Source organism: Nomascus leucogenys, chromosome 4, assembly GCF_006542625.1.
Source record: "Nomascus leucogenys isolate Asia chromosome 4, Asia_NLE_v1, whole genome shotgun sequence".
Classification (NCBI taxonomy): domain Eukaryota; kingdom Metazoa; phylum Chordata; class Mammalia; order Primates; family Hylobatidae; genus Nomascus; species Nomascus leucogenys.
This window is the reverse complement of record NC_044384.1, coordinates 95,572,553-95,593,030: the sequence shown is the minus strand read 5'-3', so window position 1 is coordinate 95,593,030 and position 20,478 is coordinate 95,572,553. Positions and strand designations below refer to the sequence as shown.

Genomic DNA, 20,478 nt, shown 5'->3' with positions numbered 1-20,478 from the left:
AGCATATTTGATGAACTTATCTACCATTAATACACATCTCTTATCTCATTTAATCCTTGAAACAGCTGTTGCCCATTCAGTTATTCCACAACCCAGTAATTTGTCCTTGATTCCAATCTTCTCAACCTCCTCCATATCCAATTTCTTCCCACATCCTGACAACTATCTGCTATGATCTGAATGCTTACGCCACCCACCCCCAAAATTCATATGCTAAAATATTAACCTCCCAGGTGATGGTATTAGGAAGTGGGGCCTTTTAGAGGTAATTAGGTCATGAGAGTGGAGCCCTTATGACTGGGATTCATACTCTTGCAAAAGAGACCCTACAGAGCTAGCTAGCCTTTCCTTCAAGTGAGGACACAGCAAGAAGGCACCATCTATGAACCAGAAAACTGGCACTCCCCAGACATGGAGTCTGCTAGGACCTTGATCTTGAACTTCCCAGCCTCCAAAACTCTGAGGAAAAAAAAATTCTTGCTTATAATCCAGAAATTACCAGTTTATGGTAATTTTTTATAACAGCCTAAAGGGACTGCGTAGACACTATCCTTTCAAAACACATAACAAAACCATCCTCTTGTCTCCATTTCTACACCCATCAGTGGATATAGACCACTGTCACTCCTCACCAGGATGTCTGCAATGGCCTCGCAGCCTCTACTATGGCTCCACATAGGCCATTCCTCACACAGCAGTCAGAGTGGTCTTTTAAGAATGCAAATCAGATCATCCACCCCTTTGCTTAAATACCTCCTGTGGCTCCCCATTGTACTGTGTCTCCTCTGTAATGCCTGTCTTGACTTCCTCCCCAACAGGCACATTAATCACCAGGGTTTTTGTAGTTCTTTGTTTCTGCCTTTATTATTGAATTTACTCGCTAGTGTTATTTTTGGTTCTGGGTCTATACGTAAGGACACCCTAAGGACAAGGGTATGTCGCCTAACTTACCCAGGGCTTTCTCAACCAATTTGTATTACAGATAATTGTTAAAGTCCATTCTAACTATGGCGACTTTGCACATATGAAAGTTTTATAAAATAAGAAAGCCCATCAGAATCAGGAAGTACCAAACTCCTAGGATGGATTTAAGGATTATTTGACATTACAGATGGGTTTGGCACCTGTAAGTGTTTAATAAATGTGATATGCTACTATTATTTTATTCTTAATGATATGTAAGACTTCCTGTTGGCAAAATGTGTTAAATTGCATTAATGCCATTAGTGACTTCATTCTACTGATTTTTCCAATTACAAGCACCTAAGGGAAAAATACTTTAATTATGTCAGTCATCTGTATAAGGCATCAGTTTGCCAGTAAAAATAAGAAATAGTCCTGACTTGAATTACAAATTTCAGCTTACAGAAGTATAATACCCAGGAAAAGTGTGTAAGTAACAACTTATCTCTAAAGGACTGGCATGAAGCACCATGAAGATGAAAATGAATGCAAAGCTCTATTCACTTTTTCATAGTGGTCAATCAATGTAACATCTTCCCGGGTTCTGAAAAATTCCCAAACCTTGTAAAGATTCTTTGATATAAACCCACACCTACAGTAGCTGAAAGGAAGGAATTGAGCAAAACCATACACCACAGAAGGAGGAAGAAATACAAGACAAGATGGCTCCATTCTCAAGAAACTGAGAGTCAATTTAGAGAACAATTCTGGAAACTCAGTGTTGAGTACTGTGCTAAGGCACAGCAGACAAAATGATACAGGCGACATCTTCTAGAAATGAAGAGCACCAACAGGTGTCTGCCAGGACCTAAAAATATGTGGAGAAATGGAGATGAGAAATATGGCCAAAAACAAAGAAAAAAGTGGGAAATGAGCTCACCAGGAACTCGGCTATATAAATTCTATAACTGAACAAAAGAAATGTTTTCAAATCACTGTCTTATTCTCTGAAATCTTACATAAATTAGTGAGCATCCTTATCTTTTTTTACAAATCTACAGTACATTAAGACATCTTGATAATGATCTTACTCTATTGTATTTCATCCAACATATGGTTTTACTTTAAAATTCACTTTCTAGAGAAAATGAGCTTCCTTCTTCTAGACTGGGATTTAGATAAACTCAATTTACAAAACATACATTTTAACAAGTCCATATTGAATCTGCTTCAGCCTGGAGAAAGAATAAAAGAAAATAAAATTAACAAGGTCTTACTCCCTGTATTTTATCTTTCATAAACTTTCTCTCTTTCTAAAGTATGTAGGATAAATATTTAGGATTCCTTGAATCAGGCTTATGTTTTACTCATCAGAAACACCTAGACTGTAAGATTCATGGAAGACTCCAAGCAGGCAAAATAAAGTTTTCTAAACTTTATTTAGAAATCTGAACTGAGAGTAAAATAGAAATTAGGTTCCCCAGTGACTGATACCAATGTGGGTAAAAGAGATGATGTCAAGCAAAAATCCTGTGGCCATCATCTGTGCCTGGCAGCCCAAGGCACTTCCAGGGAAGTTATCATGAACTGACCCTGACTAAATGGAGTGAGTCATCAGCAGGTCCCTGACATCAGCCAGCTGCAAAGTCTTACAGCGACTGGCTAGATTGAAAAAAGATTTCCGAAAGTTTCAACATAAAAAGCCCAACTGATTCCACTTCCCTATCAGATTTCCCTGGGCTTGCTTCTAGGTCTTTTACATCCAAATTACCCTCTCATAAAAACAAAGACTTAGAAAAACTGCAAAAAGTTAAAATGACTCTTTCCTTCTGAAAGTATACTTTAGCTGAGTCGATAAAAGGTCTGAAATCATCTTTATGGTTGCCATCATGTTTGGAATAATTTAGCAGCAAGAACATCTGTATAAATGAGGACATAAAGTCCCAAGGTAGGTGGGAGACTTCTTGTGGCTTATCCATGTCAATGGGAATAAAATTCAAAGAGCCCATGCAGGCAACTAATTTACTTTTATTTCATTTTTAATGTTTTATTATATAAATATCAAACATTGACAAAAGTTGAGAAAATAATATAATGAACTCCATGTACCCAATTCTCAACTTCAACAAGTATCCACTCAGGGCTACTCCTGTTTCATCTGACTGCACTCTCCCTCCCCATCCCCCGATTATTTTAAATAAAATCCCAGGTATTACATCATTTCATCTATAAATATTTTAGTATAATCTTTAAAGATAAGGATTCCTTATTTTTAAAAATTCCATCTTCAAACTTCAGAAAAATTTGCCAAGTTTCATTTTTTAAAATGGCAACAAAAACTTTAAAGCAGAGTCATTTGTCCTGCTGGAACTTCCTATGATGGGGAGCTTATTCACTATATGCAAATCAATAGATGTCATACATCACATTAACAGAATGAAGAACATAAACCATGTAATCATTTAAATAGATGGACAAAAAGCATTTGAAGGAGTTTAACATCCCTTCATGATAAAAACTCTCAACAAATTAGGCATAGACGGAATGGACTCCAACTAGTTTGATGACATGATCTTACATATAGAAACCCTAAACACCTATAAACCCAACACTGCGAGAGGTTGAGGCATAAGGATCACTTGAGGCCAAAAATTTGAGATCAGCCAGGCAATATAGCAAGACCTCATTTCTACAGAAATAAAAATAAATTAGTTGGGTGTGGTGGTGTGTGGTAGTCCCAGCTACTTGGGAGGCTGAGGCAGGAGGATTGCTTGAGCCCAGGAGTTCAAGGCTGCAGTGAGCTATGATGGTAGTACTGCTCTCCAACCTGGGTGACAGAGTGAGATCTTGTAAGAAAAAAAAAGGAAGGAAGAAAGGAAGGAAGGAAGGAAGGAAGGAAGGAAGGAAGGAAGGAAGGAAAGAAAGAAAAGAAAAAAGGCGAGGCGAGGCGAGGCAAGGCCAGGCGGGAAGGGCAGGGCAGGCAAGGGAAGCCCAAACACTACACTAAAAAAACCCTCAGAACTAATCACCAAATTCAGTAAGGCTGCAGGTTACAAAATCGATATACAAAAATCAGTTGCATTTATATAGGCTAATGGAGAACTATGTAAAAAAGAAATCAAGAAAACAATCCCATTTACAATAGCTGTAAAAAATATATATAAAATACCCAGGAATAACAAATGAGGTAAAAGATTACCACAATGAAAACTATAAAACATTGCTGAAAGAAACTGAAGACAACACAAATAAACCAAAAGATATCCCATGTTCATGGATTGGAAGAATTACTATATTAAAATGTCCATAGTACCCAAAGCTAACTACAGACTCAATGCAATCCCTATTAAAATATCAATGACATTCTTCACAGAAATTGAAAAATAATCCTAAAATGTGTATGGAACCACAACAGATCCTGAAAAGCCAAAGCAATCAAGCAAAAAGAACAAAGCTGGAGGCATCACACCACTTGACTTTGAAGTATACTATAAAGCTATAGTAAACAAACCAGGCTGGCCACAGTGGCTCACACCTGTAATCCCAGCACTGTGGGAGGCTGAGGCAGGTGGATCACTTGAGGTCAGGAGTTCAAAACCAGCCTGGCCAACATGGCAAAACCCTGTCCCTACTAAAAATAATTAGCTGGGCATGGTGGCAGATGCCTGCAATCCCACCTACTGGAGAGGCTGAGGCAGGAGAATTGCTTGAACCCAGGAGGCAGAGGTTGCTGTGAGCCAAGATCATGCCACTGTACTCCAGCCTGAATGCTAGAGCAAGACTCTGTCTCAAAAGAAAAAAAAAACCAGCATAGTACTGGCATAAAAACAGATACGCAGTCCAGTGGAACAAAATAGAGAGTCCAGAAACAAATCCACACATTTGTAGCCAACTGATTTTCAACAAAGGTACCAAGTATATACAATGAGGAAAGGACAGTCTCTTCAATAAATGGTACTGGGAAAACTGGATATCTACATATAGAAGAAATAAATTAGATCCTATCTCTCACCATATACAAAAGTTAACTGAAAGTTGTCTAAAAACTAAAATGTAAAATCCCAGGAGGTGGAGGTTGCAGTGAGCTGAGATTGCCTGCACTCCAGCGAGACTCCATCTCAAAAAAATAAATAAAAATAAATAAATAAATTTTTAAATAAAAAAAAAGATTTGTAAGTGAATAGTGCTCCAAGCATCAAAACAAGTTCCTATTCATTAGGTACTTCCATGCACTTACCCTGTTTATATGCTCAAGGTCTTTGTAGGGCTTGTTTTACAGTCCACTAGACTGAATCTTCTATGAATCAATCCTACTGGAAACCCAAGGACAAAACAAACTACAAAAAATTCTTAAGCTTATTTTCAATAATCATGTTATGGGCAATAATTTTGGTATTTATTTCTTGTTTATATCTGTGTCTCCAGCACCTAGAACCATGTAGGCAATTTGAAACTAATGCGCTGGAGATCCAATAAAAAGCTTATCAAAATTATCACCTAATACACATGAACACCTAATTTCCACATCTAAGTGCTCCGTGTCTTTCTCACACACACACATACATACACAGGGCAAAATGCAAATGCGGTTTAAGTTTTTCCAAATTAAATGTTTAAAATTGATATGTGTCTTTACCCAAATGTACTTTTTGAATTTGGATGAGAATGAGGTTGAAAAGTCGACAAATCCTCATGCCACTCCCTCAGTGACAGCTAGGTCTCTGATCATCCCCAGCAGTTCTGTGTCCCCTCCTGATCATTCCTTTCCCTCCTTCTGGTACTACTCTTAGAAGAGCTGTCAAAGACGGTCATGGCTATGGAGAGAGCTGACCCTTCTGGCCCTGGCATTGCTGGGATTGGGCAAAGGAGTCACACTCAGTAAATGAGGAGTTGGATCTTCTCTTTTCCTTCACATTTGGCCAGATCTTAATGACCAAGCACAGAATCTGTCCCATTTCAAATTAGCAACTGCCAAGTAGTATTTTAGGAGCCAGACGTTGTTCTGTTATAGTCATAAGGATTTAAGAAATCATCTACGTTTGAAAATTTTAAAAAATGCAATAAAATAAATTTCACAGACTTCAAGGTAGAAATGCTTGCAATAATGCCAAACTCCTAAAGTTAAAATGATCCTTAACTACACAACTTATAACCTCAAGTTGTATTCCTCCCTTTTTCTTAATAAGACAAAAGGAGGAAAGTATATGTCTGCATGGAATAAATATCTGTATTTAATTTAAGAAAGATAAAAGTTCATATGAAAATGGGTGAAAAATCCTTGCAGAAGCCCTCCTATTTAACTTCACTCTTGACATTTTGGTTTGCTGTGTAAATATACATAAAGAAACCAACTACAGCAAATGTTAGCCCTTTTCCAGGGGAATGGAGAGAAGTGTGACAAACGTGGATCCAATGTCAGGAAAGCATAATCACAATGTAAACTGGTTATTTCCAAACGGTGCCCCTCCAAAGAAAAAGAAGGGAAAGGGAAGTACTTAATACATTCTGTTTTCCATAAAATTCATTTTAAAAAGAGTAAAGAATGTGAACTCAGGGGTCAGTAAGAGTTTTGCTGGATTTCCCTCCTCCTAAATTCTGTCATCTCCTTTTTAAAGTGGCCAGTCAGCTTCCCACAGACATGACAGAAATCCATTCTTTTTTTTCCTGCAAACCATTTACCAGTAAGTAACACTTAGCAGAGGACATGTATTTTCTCACAGACGATTGGCTAATTGGATATTGTCGCTTCCAGTTGCAGCTTAATATATTATAGACAATACCTTTTTCAAACATAAGTATAACCAAACAAAAGCACTAATGATCCATTCATTTTCTTTCAAAGAAAATAAAGAGCTCTGACTCGATACCTCTACACCCCAAAACAATGGACACAGATTATGAACAGATTTAATGTAGAAATTAAAATGATTCTGTTATCTTAATTACATATTTGGTCACACAGGTCAAATAACATCCTAACGAGCTCAGAAAGAAGGGCCAAATTCTTTTGTTCCACTGGAAAAATAAGTTGCTCAAAATACATTGACAATGGGCTAAGGTTTGGAAAGTTTTTGATTAAAAAAGGATTTTTGTTGGAACACTTATAATGAGATTTGAGTTGCAGTAACAATATGAAATTGAAAGCAGAATTACATACAAAAAGAGTACTGTAAAATATCATTATTTTAGTACAATGGAAAATAAGGTGTTTGTGGTTTTACTCTATAAATTCTGTGTTGTCTGCTCGTATGTATTCCTTCTTGGCCTTCCTCTGAATAGCCATTCTGATTTCCAAGCCCTTCTGCACCAGTACTGATTTGTGGTGGGGGAACCCACACAAAAAACCTCTCCTAGGCTCTACTTTCTTCCTCCATTTTATTGGCTTTTCAGGACTAATTCATGTACACCCATCACATTGGTGTTCAGTTACCGGGCAGACAATGAATTTTCCTAATCCATTTAGTGTGCTGACAGAGCCATGTTCACAATTTATAGAATTTCCTTTTAGACATTTACGTATTTCACAGTTCATTAAGATTCAAACTGAACACCTGTGTTTATAAAGTCAAAAGCAATTTTATCCTAACAAGGTGTTAAATAAGGTGTCCTCTGAAAGCCTGAACAACAATAACAACAACAAAAGTACTAGACTCTTGACCTATAGAACAAAATGATGCCTGTAGCTACCTGCACCATCCTTTAATAGTCCAGAAATTGCCACAGAACAAACATAAAAAGCTTTTATGACAAACTTGGGACGCTCCCTTCCATCACATTTCAATTTCTCCATCACAGGTCTTTCATGTTCTGCCTTAAGAAAGCAATAGTATGAGGCCACTCTGCAAAGTTCACCCAGGTACCTAAAATCTGCAAAAGAGCTAAAAAGCTTTAGAAGTCAAACGTGGCCCCTATAGACAACTCCTTCATTTGCTAGATACAGGGACATTTTCAGCATTCTAAGGCTCACAAAGCCTGACCTTGCCTCATTTGTATGTGACCCCAAAGTTTTCACATCATTAATAAAAAGAGAATCAAAACAAAGCCCACAGACATTAGGGGAGGGGAAAGTGTGTTGTTTGGCACTACCATCATCCATACTTTCAAAATGGAAAGGGAAAAAAATAAAATGCACATAGACGAGGTGGTGACCCCTATAACGACTATGGTTCCCAACATTTTTTTTCCTACTGGTAATAAACCATTTTGCAGACCTCCCAATTGTGGCCACCATGATAGTTACTGTTTTGCAGGTTTATGTCTTTTTCTTGCAGTTAGAAGTGTTATCAATAAAAATTTCAAATGAAGCCTTTCCCGTCAAATAAAAACATTTTAAAATGTGAAGCCAACAGCAGGATTAGGAAGGAAAAATACAAATGACACCAGGGCTTTGTTTTGTATATATATTTTTCTTTTACCAAGTCCCTTAATTGATTAATTTTAAAGACATTTCTTGCAAGTCTTGAAAGTGAGATGAATGCATCCTAAATGGCACTGGGGTAATTTAACAGTCTTAAAAGTTGATTTTGTTGTATGCTACTAACTTTTCTAAAAAGCATCTTAATTTTAAATGCAGTGACTATGAAGGGCATTAAACGAAAGGCTATCTCAGAAAGGAGATTTAAATATTATCCTTTGAAGGCTGAAATGATTAAAAAGGACTTTACTGCTTGCCAGTCAATTATGGCAAGGGGTGAAAAAAACCCGAAATTATTGTTTAAGAGTAAACTGGTTACTAAAGGATAGGAGAAGAGGGGTGAGGGGCGAAAGGGAAAGGTTGGTTAACAGATACAAAATTACAGCTAGATAGGAGGAATAAATTCTAGTATTCTGTAGCACTGTAAGGTGATCACAGTTAACAATAATTTATTGTATATTTTCAAACAGCTAGAGAGGATTTTTAAGGTTCCCAACACAAAAAAATGATAAACGTTTGTGAACAGATATGTTAATTACCATGAATTGATCACTACACATTGTGGACATGTATCAAAATCACTGTACCCCATAAATATGTACAATTGTTACATGTCAATTAAAAAATAAAAGATCACTTCTTGTAAATCCCACCTTTTATGCTATCGCAAATATTATTTCCAACCATTTAAAAAACTCTTTTGCTCCAAATGGGTCAATCCCAATGAATAAGTAGTTCTTTTAAGTATCTGGAATAGTTTGCAAAGCCCCGTGTGAATGCATACAGTCCCACAGTCCCTGGAGGCCACAAAGCATTCCCGACTCCTTGTCATGGTTACCTTTAATTTCCAAGAGTTGTAGCTTTACCATGAACTGGGGGACAGAGGGCCCATCTCAATGCAAATAAACTGAGAAACAAGGCCATGTAAAACGTGTTCTTTTCTCCATGTAACAACATTTTCATTGTCAAAAGTTTGGTTTTTATGATTCATCTTGCAAACTGACAGCCCAAGTCGGCTCTCTAGTTTGTGTTATCACACTGAGTCATCTGTGACTCAGAGTCAGAAAAATGCTGCCACGGGCTCAGAAAACACCTCCTCCTCCACCAGCACCTTACACAACCTCCATGAAGAAATTATCATTGCTGCTTCTGTTAAAAATTCATTTAATTTGGGAGGCTGAGGTAGGAGAATGGTGTGAACCCAGGAGGCGGAGCTTGCAGGGAGCCGAGATTGCACCACTGCATTCCAGCCTGGGTGACAGAGAGAGACTCTGTCTCAAAAAAAAGCATTTAATTTTTTTATTATAAATGTACAACATGTGCATCATAGAAAATTTAAAGATCACCTGGGTATCCAACAATCAGAGAGAACAAAGTCAAACACAGCCGTCCATCCTTTTACTTGTTTTTACATAGTGTGCATGCATATATGAATATATGTGTATGTATGTATATGTTTGTGTATATATAAACGTCTTTAAACATCTTTAAGGAAATAAAAACTAAATATTATACGATAAACTTTTCTTAATATACTAGGATTCTAAACTTCCTGAAAAACAATACCCTCCCTAGAGTTTGGGCAATGACCTTCATTATTATAGCCATAGTGTCACTATTATTATAGCCATAATGTTACCATGAGGATTTAAGCCTCACAGTTATTCATTCTTATCCCCCTTCTTAGCCATGTTAGAGTTGTGCCTAGAAAGCATTCTTGAAAATCCCATGATCTCACCTGTCAAGACAGAATTATAAAACTTGCCACAAACTTTGCCTTTAAGATTAAATGAGGCCAGGCATGGTGGCTCACGCCTGTAATCCCAGCATTTTGGGAAGCTGAGGTGGGCAAATTTCTTCAGCCCAGGAGTCGAAACCAGCCTGGCCAACATGGCAAAACCCTGTCTCTACTAAAATACAAAAATTAGCTGGGTATGGTGGTGTGTGCCTATAATCCCAGTTAGTTGGGAGGCTGACGCAGGAGAATCACTTGAACCCGAGAGGCAGAGGTTGCAGTGAGCCGAGATCATGCCACTGCACTCCAGCCTGAGCAACAGAGCAAGACCCCATCGCAAAATAAAATAAAATAAAATAAAACAAAGATCAAAAGAGACAAGTCATCTTCCTGACATGAAGAAAGCCCTCAGTCCACTGGGACTCTCATGGAAATCACTAGATTCCTGGTTAAAGGCATTTGGAGCTGGGAACCCAGGCATTGCCATTTACCTCTGTATGACCTTGAGCAAGTTACACATCCTCTGAGCTTCTATTTCATCATCTTAAAAATAGGGGCAACAATACCAACTTCACAAGTGGTGAGTCAGTTTTAAAATATCACATGGAAAACACTCAGCTGCATCTCCTGGAACTCAGTATAGCAGCCATAAGACACTCAGTAATAAAATTACATTTAAAAGGCTAAGACTATCAGCTCTTGAAATTACAGGTCCCCACCTCGTCCAGTACCTTGCACAGCATAGATGCCCAGTATTATCAATACTATCAAATATTATCAAGTGACACCTCACTGATTTGGACACATTGTAGGAAGGGTCTGTGTGACGTACCATGAACTAAAGCATTTCCAATTCTATGCAGGAACTCCTAAAATAATGAAGCTAGCAGAATGCCTGCAACTCCATAAATATCATCTCTTTTCTCAAGGAGGAGAAACAAGTTGCTTGAGTGTGACCTCAAAGAGGATCAGCTTTAATCAAAAGATAGTCTCAATATTATTAGGGTAACCACCTTAGCAATATTAGCCTCCAATTATAAGAGATACAAATAGACACTTTGAACAGTTGCATATTTTAGTCTTCAAAAGAGCAAAACATCTATTTCTTTGTCTTCTTTCCTTCCTTTACTTATCTGCTTTTAAACAACAAAAGAAAGATCAAGATTCTGTGTGGAATTATTAGTAACCAATGATAATGAAATCACTGGAGTTTATGGCACCATAAATCAGTTCTCTAACATACATCCACGTGTCTAAAAGAATGTTTGCTCAACGATAGCAGAAATCATATCTGGCACATAGTAGGCATTCAAAAAGTATGTGTTAAATGATAAAATGCATGAAGACCAGAGAGCAAAGATAATTAATGTGAAGTTCTTGGAAATGCTCTAGAGCATCTATAAACTACCTGAAAGTATATACACTACTGCATGTGAATATTAGTATGTATGTGCCCATGTGGATTTTTTTTTTGGTGGGGGGGGGTGGTTTAATTGCATGAGATTCTCATCTGTGTTGATTATATTTTTTAGAAGTTATGAGCCCTTGCTTTGCAGCTGCCACTATGTTGCCCTTGCCTGCATAAACACAAAACCCCTGCATTCTCGGTTAATGAATGGGTTCTCAAGTGTTTACTGTTAGACAAGTATTATAGAATCCTTCTCTGGGTTATTTGGGACAGAAATTAGTATTATGTACCACTGTCATATAACACATCTTGGAAAACACATGCAAAAATGTTGCCTGGCAGTTTGCAAACCATGCCAAGTTGGAGAAAAGTATACTTGCCAGAAATCAGAAATAAATCTCACTCTTTTCTTTTTTTGTTTGTTTTTTGTTTTTCGTTTTTGTTTTTGTTTTTAGATGGAGTCTTGCTCTGTCACCCAGGCTGAAGTGCAGTGGCATGATCTCAACTCATGCTCATTGCAACCTCCGCCTCCCAGGTTCAAGTGATTCTTGAGCCTCAGCCTCCCGAGAAGCTGCGACTACAGGGATGTACCACCACATCCGGCTAATTTTTGTATTATTAGTAGAGATGGGGTTTCACTATGTTGGTCAGGCTGGGCTCAAACTCCTGACCCTAAGTGATCCCCCTGCCTCGGCCTCTCAAAGTACTGGGATTACAGGTGTGAGCCACCACACCTGGCCAGAAATAAAAATCTTAATTTGGAGATAGAACAAAAGAGATGGTCACTTTCACAGTATCTTTATTTCTCTGTATCATTCTAAGACATAAAAAAGTGACTCAATTGAAATATAAATGTCTGAGGTCTGCAAATGCACATACCAAAAATTCAAAAGAGACCCACAAAGCTGAAACACAGAACGGTTGTGAAGATGACAAGTGAAGTAGAGTATTCAGGTGTGACCTGCCCAAACATCCCTGATAAACATAATAGCAGTAATGATAATAATAACAGCAATGGTGATACCATAATTTATAGCTGTAACCCTTGACTATAATCAAAGCACTTTTCACATAGGTGTATCAGGCTGATACAATGACTGCCATTTCATAGACTGTGACATGAAGGCTCAGAGAAGTTCAAGTCTTGTCCACGTCACACAGTTATTTTCTCGCTCTGTCGCCCAGGCTGGAGTGCAGTGGCGCAATCTCGGCTCACTGCAAGCTCCGCCTCCCGGGTTGACGCCATTCTCCTGCCTCAGCCTCTCCGAGTAGCTGGGACTACAGGCTCCCGCCACCATGCCCGGCTAATTTTTTTTGTATTTTTAGTAGAGACGCGGTTTCACCGTGGTCTCGATCTCCTGACCTCGTGATCCGCCCGCCTCGGCCTCCCAAAGTGCTGGGATTACAAGCGTGAGCCACCGCGCCCGGCCCCACGTCACACAGTTACTGAATAGGGAGGCTGAGGTATAGCTACACATCTCCCACTTCTAAATGCTGTGTTTTGTTCAACATTTTACTTTAGGTCACAGAATAAATGTTAGGCCTTAATCCTTCCCAGTTTACGGATACGTTGTTAATTATTCACTGAAATCCAGAAAAATCAAGGTGCTAGAGAACACCAATTCATTATTTTCTCTACTGCTGTGGGATTCATGTGTTGGTGGATGGGGTAAGTCGGTACAAAGGAAACATCAAGGGCAGTAGCAAAATAAGAAACTTGGCCTTAGAGTCCTTTGAAGCTATTTTTAAAAGTAAAATGTTATGTTAAGAGCTATGTGGTGTATCTCTCTGTGTATGTAATTATTATTCTATTGATTTATTGCACACATGTCAGAGTGTCTGGGCATTTGTACAAGTTCAAACAAACCAACCAAAGAGCCAAGCCACATAGCCGCAAACCGAGACAACTTGCCTCCTACACCTCACCCCACCCTTGATCCTACCAACTACCAAATGCAAATTCCCTGGTAGCAAAACCTTCTTTACAGAGATGAACCATTAAGCCATGACATTTGTCATTTATACTGTTCTAAAAGAGCAGCCAAAGCCAGTTGATGGCACAGATATAGCAGGACTCTCCTCACTATAAAGAGAGCCCCCTTCTGTTTTGGCAAGAACTTTCAACAATGACTCAGGAACCAAATTGCAAGGAGCTATCACATGTAACCTCCTTTGAGGATGAGCACGATATCTTTTTTTTTATTAAACCTTTTATTTTAGGTTCATGGGTACACGTGCAGGTTTGTTATATAGGTAAATTGTGTTTCACAGGTTTGGTGTACAGATTATTTCATATGAATTAAATTCAGATTTTTCATTGTAGGGCATAATGAAACACAACATATCTCATCTTCTGAATACTCACCCACTAACACACCACCCAGCAGGTAGAAAGACTCTTATTTACCTCTGCTATCCTAAAGGTGGGGAAATCACTTTAAAGTATTCTACCCTGCTGCCAAAAATCCTCTGCCCATAATCCAACAATTAGAGCAATTTCAACCTAAATTGCTCCCCCTAAGAGACAGACGTAATTAGATAAGTTTCTCCTCTGTTTCCATGTACAAAGAGATCTCATAAGAAAAAAAGAAAGGCAAAAGAAAATTCCTCAGCCGTTTCTAGCTGATAAAATCAGTAATCTCATACTCCCAACTTCAAAGCAGAAGACAGAAAATCATCTCACTTTCTCTGCACATGGAGAATAATTTTTTTCTACTTCAAAGCACCATCTCTTTATTTGGTCATTTTAATTATTGAACATGGGACAGAAGCTATCCACATAATGTCACCACTGTCTTTTTCATGAAATATGTATAGGTCTGATTTGGACTACATTAATTTGAGAGACGTAAAATACAGGGAGGGGAATGAGAAAGGAAAGAGGACAAGGAATATAGCCTCCATCAGTATAAGATAGTGAGAAGAAAAGCCTTTCTGACCTGGCTCCTCATTCGTTTTCTTTGGAGAGAAACCATCAAGAAACCTGACTGCTGGTTTGGGCAAGCAGACTGCCTTGCTTCTCAAATTCTCTCCTACCCAACAACACACAGCAACACAATTACACTAACTTTATCGGTAATCCTGGTATTATTGACAAAATATGGGTACAAGCAGTTGCTTTTTGAATGATACAGTGAAAAAAAATGAGTGCTCTAGAACAGCTGTCAGCAAACTATCTTTCTCCATTTAGGGTACCACAGCCAGAGAGAAGACTAGCTGGGCATTCCAATGCCCACTCAATCCTCTTCCCACAAAATCACAATGCCAGAAATTGGCAAACTTTCTGTAAAAAGCCAGACAGTAAATATTTTCAGCTTTGTGGGCCATACAATATCTATTGCAACTGCTAGACTCTGCTGTTGTAGCACAAAAGCAGCTAAAGACAACATGTAGATGAATGGGTATGGCTGTGTTCCAATAATACTTTATTTACAAAAGCAGGCACAGGGCCAGATCTGGCCCACAAGCCATAGTTTTGGTTGACCCCCATTTGAGACAAGTACTAGATGGTAGAAATGTTCTCTAGCTGTGCTGTCTAATACAGTAGCCACTAGCCACATATAACTGTTAGTACTTGATATGTGGCTAATGTGACTATAGAACTACATTTTAAATTTCACTGGATTTTAATTAATTTTAGTTTAAATAGCCACATGTGGCTACAGTCTTAACACAATTCTAGATACTATTCACTGCTGCCTCCTCAAAGGAGATAGAAGCCAACTTCCAATTTATAGTATAGATTAAATATTTGCCTTAAAAAATAAAATACCCATACCTTTGCATTCACAGTGGAACTATACACAACTGAAAATGGTATTTTTTTTTTTTTTTTTTTTTTTTTGAGATGAAGTCTCACTCTGTCACCCAGGCTGGAGTGCAGTGGCGCGATCTCGGCTCACTGCAAGCTCTGCCTCCCGGGTTCATGCCATTCTCCTGTCTCAGCCTCCCGAGTAGCTAGGACTACAGGCACCCGCCACCATGCCTGGCTAATTTTCTGTATTTTTTAGTAGACACTGGCTTTCACCGTGTTTGCCAGGATGGTCTGGATCTCCTGACCTCGTGATCCACCCGCCTCAGCCTCCCAAAGTGTTGGGATTACAGGCATGAGCCACCGCGCCCAGCCTGAAAATGGTATTTCTGAAATGTGAAATATCTACATCATTGAGACCAAGGTGATTGTTTCGAATTCATGCAATCAGGTAGCTGCCTATCAGCCAATGGTCAAAGGTATAGGGGCTGAGTCAGGTTCATGCTAAGACCTATCCAATCCGGAAAGTATTCTCTTCCTTCTCTGGACACTGTCCTGCACCTTGACTGAGAGCACAGACCTACTCAACAGTCCCATTAACTCCTAAGGCCAATCCAAACCTCCCCACAGATGCTAAAATATATGCATGTAAAGACACAGCTCAAAGAGCCCAAGAGAGAGCATGCATGTTGATTAGAATGCCTTCTAGAGTAGTGCACACAGCACAGTGCCTCAACACAAAATCAAGATTCACCACATTTTTCCCTATTGCCTGCTGCATTTGATAACTATTTTATTTACACAATAACTAGCTTGTGTTTTGCATTTCTTAGCAGACCCAAAGATGTAATCCAAGGAGGAAAAGCAAGGAAATAGGATAGTAACATGTTTTTGTTGTTCTTCTAAGCATGAATAAGAGATAATAAACCAATATTTCCTTTGAGAAACTCACACAATATCAACTTTCTTCAATGGGTAAAAGAAATTGAAGATAATCCTTAGTAAATAAGAACCCTTTGGAAACATGGGTACCAGAAGGGGAACCCATACAGAGGATGCACAGCAAAGCAAGGCAGATGACATTCCAGTTATTTTATGATGTTTGATAAAATGAAATCATTCTAGATCCAAGCCCTTAACTGTGGTTACCAAATCTAAAATGCTCTGAAGTATGAAAAAAAGAAATTCCAAGTGTGAAGCAAACACCTTTGGTGGCACAACTTGACGCAAACTGACAAGAGTCTAATTATACAGTCTTTATTTATCCTACTTAGTGTAAGAAATTTTTTTAATGCAAAAATATTCATGTGTTTGCTTATGGGGTGTTGCTACAACTTCACTTGCAGTGTTACACAATCTATACAATGCATCTCACCTTTCTGAAAGCCCAACAAATATGAATTTCAAAATACATCTGGCACCAAGGGTTAGGATAAAGGGTCTTCGGAGGAAAGTTGTTCAGGTAGGGCAATTTCTATCAATTCAATGTCTCTGCTGTCTAGAATCCTAAGGCAGTGCCTTACCTCAGTCTGAAGGATGGCAGCCCTCTGTTCTTTGGCAGTAAGCGACTCTTTGAGCACTTCAATGTGTTGCTTGCAATCTGAATTTTGATTGCTGAGGGTTTCAAGCTTTGTTTGTAAGGCAAGAAGTTCTGACTCTTTCTTTGAAAGTTCCTGCTTCAGCTGATCAATCTGCAAAACAACAAAATTGCAAGAAATTAGAAATTGCTGCCCCTACACTTTACATTGGACAACTACTGATTTCTCTCTATTTCAGCAGACAGTGATCAATAATCCAACAAGGCAGGCCATGAATTTGCTTAAAAAAGATAGCCTTGGGAATTACACAGTCTTTGGGTTCTGGAGGAAAATCTGTAAAGGTCACTGAGAGCATAGAAAATAGGAATGGAAAGGTCAGCAGACTGCCCTCCATCCCACTGTAGACCAAATTTCACAATGGAATGAAGCCTTCCCAGCCAAACCTACTCATCTATGAAACCACCAAGTGTATTACCACCATGGTCCTGAGGAGAGTCAACAGGGATCTAACATGGGTAATTAAACCAAGGCATAACTCCACAGTGCAAATAATCATTCAAGGGCATCATTTGACAAAAGAATCCTAAAAAACAAGTAAGCAGTGGGGATCTTCTTTTTGCTTACATTAAATATTGAGAAGATACAAAAAGAACATAAAATATACGTAAGGTATGGGGAAAAATGACCCAAAAAATCCATCATTCAATTCACCAAAAAAGATCACTAAAATTACCCATGTCCTATCCCATTTCTATCTCCTCTCCCCATCTGGAAATAATTACCACCCCAAATTTTGTGTTTATTATTTCTTTGCTTGTCTTTTAGGCTGATCATATATTTTTGCATCCATAAATATATACTAGTTGGTTTTGCATGCTTTTAAACTTTATTTGGGCTACAATTTTTTTTTCGTATTTTGCTTTTTTTCCTACTCAATCTTATGTCCTGGAGATTAAATCACAATGTTGTACATAGAGTTCATTAATTTTCACTGAAGTAGAGTATTCCATTGTAAGACTTCACCACAATTTATCTGCCCACTGTGCTGTTGATAGAAATTTGGGTTTGTTCTTGGGTTTTTTGCTACTATAAACAATGCTATTCTGAACATTCTTATACATATAACCTAGTTCACATAGCAATAATATTCTCAAATGTCTATGTAAGATTTAAATTGCTGAACTACATAGCATATTCATCTTCAATTTCACTAGATAAAACAAAAATGTATGGCTCACACCTGTAATCCCAGCACTTTGGGAGGCCAAAGCAGGCAGATCACAAGGTCAGGAGTTCGAGACCAGCCTGGCCAATATGATGAAACCCCATCTCCACTAAAAATACAAAAATTAGCCAGGCGTGGTGGCAGGCGCCTGTATTCCCAGCTACTCGGGAGGCTGAGGCAAGAGAATCACTTGAACCCGAGAGGCAGAGGTTGCAGTGAGCCGAGATCATGCCACTGCCCTCCAGCCTGGGCGACAGAGGGAGGCTCCACTCAAAAAACAAAAACAAAAAAATGTTTTCCAAAACAGTTCTATTAATTTACATGATCACAAGCACCTAGCAAGTATGCCAATCACTCCACCTCTTTACCAATAACTTATGTCACCAGTCTTTTACACTTTTGCCAATTTGATATGTTTATCACCATTTTTCAACTTTCATATGCTATTGTAATGAATTGCACTAATGAAATTTTTAACCTTAATCTCCCCTGGCATTACTATGAAAAACTCCACTCAGTCATTACATATTTTTTATATGTTACCGGATTCAGCTTGCTAATATTTTGTAAGGATCTTTTATTTATGTTTATGACTGAGATTGGTTTATAATTTTCCTATCCTATGCTGTCCTTGTCAGGTTTTAATATTAATATAGCCTCCCAAATGAAGTAGGAAGTGTTCCTTCCTTTAATGTGTCTGGAAATGGTTTCTGTGAAATTGGAATTTTTTTTACACTAATGTTCATTAGAAATCACCAGCAAAACCATTCAGAGCTGTTATTTTCTTTTTCCAAAGAACATTACTTACTAATCCACTTTTAATGGCTATAGGAATATTCATGTTTCTAATTAGTTGAGTCAGTGTTGATACATTTTTTTCCCCAAAGAATTTTTTGTTTCATCTAAATTTTCACACTTATTTGCAGAAGATGTCTAAAAAACCCACTTATCTTTATATCAATAGTATTTATGATTATGTCTTCCTTTTCATTTCTAATATTCTACGTTATTAACCTCTCTTTTTTTAAGTTTTATGTTAGCTTTAACCACTCTTTTTCCTGATGAATCTCAGTAGACGCATGTCAAGTTAAGTATTCTAATCAACGAACCAATTTGGGCTATATTGATTATGCGATTACACTTTTATTTTCCGTTTCATTCATGTCTGCTGCTTTTAAATATTTCCTTCCTTCTATTTTCTTTGGGCTTATTCTATTTTTTTTCCTAACTTTTTAAGTTGGATGCTTATCATACTAATTTTCAGCCTTGTTTCATTCCTAAGATAATCCTTCAGACTACAAGTCTTGATTTGGTTATCTTTAAATTTGCTTGGTTTCTTATAGTCTCTTGTTCTTTATTCATATTTTCAATCTCTTATTTATTTAAACATATTAAACACACGTATTAATATTTCATAGTCTTTTTCTTATAATTCCAATTTTTGAAGTCTTTGCTTTCTGATTCTGCTATTTATTCTTTCTAGTGGCTATCACTTATGGTGGCCTGTTTTCTTGCAGATTTTGTGATTTTTCTCTTTTTTTTGGTACTGTGTACTAGTTTTTTTTTTTTTTTTTTTTTTTTTGGAGCTTTATCTGAAAAAGTACTTTAAGACTTATGTGGTCCTTTAGAGAATTTGCCTCTGCCAATACCTGGGGACACTATCAACCAAGAATGTAGCTGCTTTAAGCTACATTCTCTACCTGAAGATTTTAGATGATCTTGCATAGCACATCCATGTAGGATAACAGCTAGCTGTGGTTATGGATTCTGAGAACAAATTTTTTCATCTTTTACTTGGCTCAAAGCTTTAAAACAGAAAATCTTCCCTGGAGTCCCCTAGTCTAAATGTGAGGAGGGGGAATATGGTAAGGTTATTTTTAGTTTGCCTCTGCACTAGCAGTATAGCTGTCTGAGATCCCAGCTTCATGTGGTGGTGGTAATAGGGTTCCTACTATCCCTCATCTTAAGTAGGCCCAGACTTCGTTCTCTCTTCTTCAGTGTCCTTATGGCTATGAAAACCAGAGCTCAAGTTCATCTATCTGAAAATTGCCAACAAGAATAAATAACCTGATATGGTTTGGTTGTGTCCCCACCCAAATCTCATCTTGAATTGTAGCTCCCATAATTCCCACATGTCATGGGAGGGACCTAGCAGGAGGCAATTGAATCATGGGGGCGGGGCCAGTCTTTCCCATGCTATTCTCATGATAGTGAATAAGTCTCATGAGATCTGATGGTTTTACAAAGGGCAGTTCCCCTGCATACACTCTCTTGCCTGCTGCCATGTAAGACATGACTTTGCTCCTCATTCGCCTTCCACCATGATTGTGAGGCCTCCCCAGCCATGTGGAACTGTGAGTTCATTAAACCTCTTTCCTTTATAAATTCCTAGTCATGAGTATGTCTTTATTAGCAGCATGAGAACAGACTAATACATAACCCACGCTCTACTTATCACACAGGCTTCCTGCTATGGCTTAGCTTTGACTCTTGAGGTTCTTTCT

The 20,478-nt window shown here is 38.1% G+C and overlaps 1 protein-coding gene across 5 annotated transcripts in view; it reads right to left on the bottom strand.

Annotated features, from left to right (window-relative positions):
* ERC2 (ELKS/RAB6-interacting/CAST family member 2) overlaps positions 1–20,478 on the bottom strand; it is a 987,712-nt gene that overhangs the window by 624,853 nt on the left and 342,381 nt on the right. For all 5 annotated transcript variants that reach the window (XM_030811586.1, XM_030811582.1, XM_030811583.1 and 2 more), the window contains one exon: positions 16,735–16,902. In XM_030811586.1, coding sequence (XP_030667446.1) covers positions 16,735–16,902 — 168 coding nt within the window. The remainder of the gene's footprint in view (positions 1–16,734; positions 16,903–20,478) is intronic.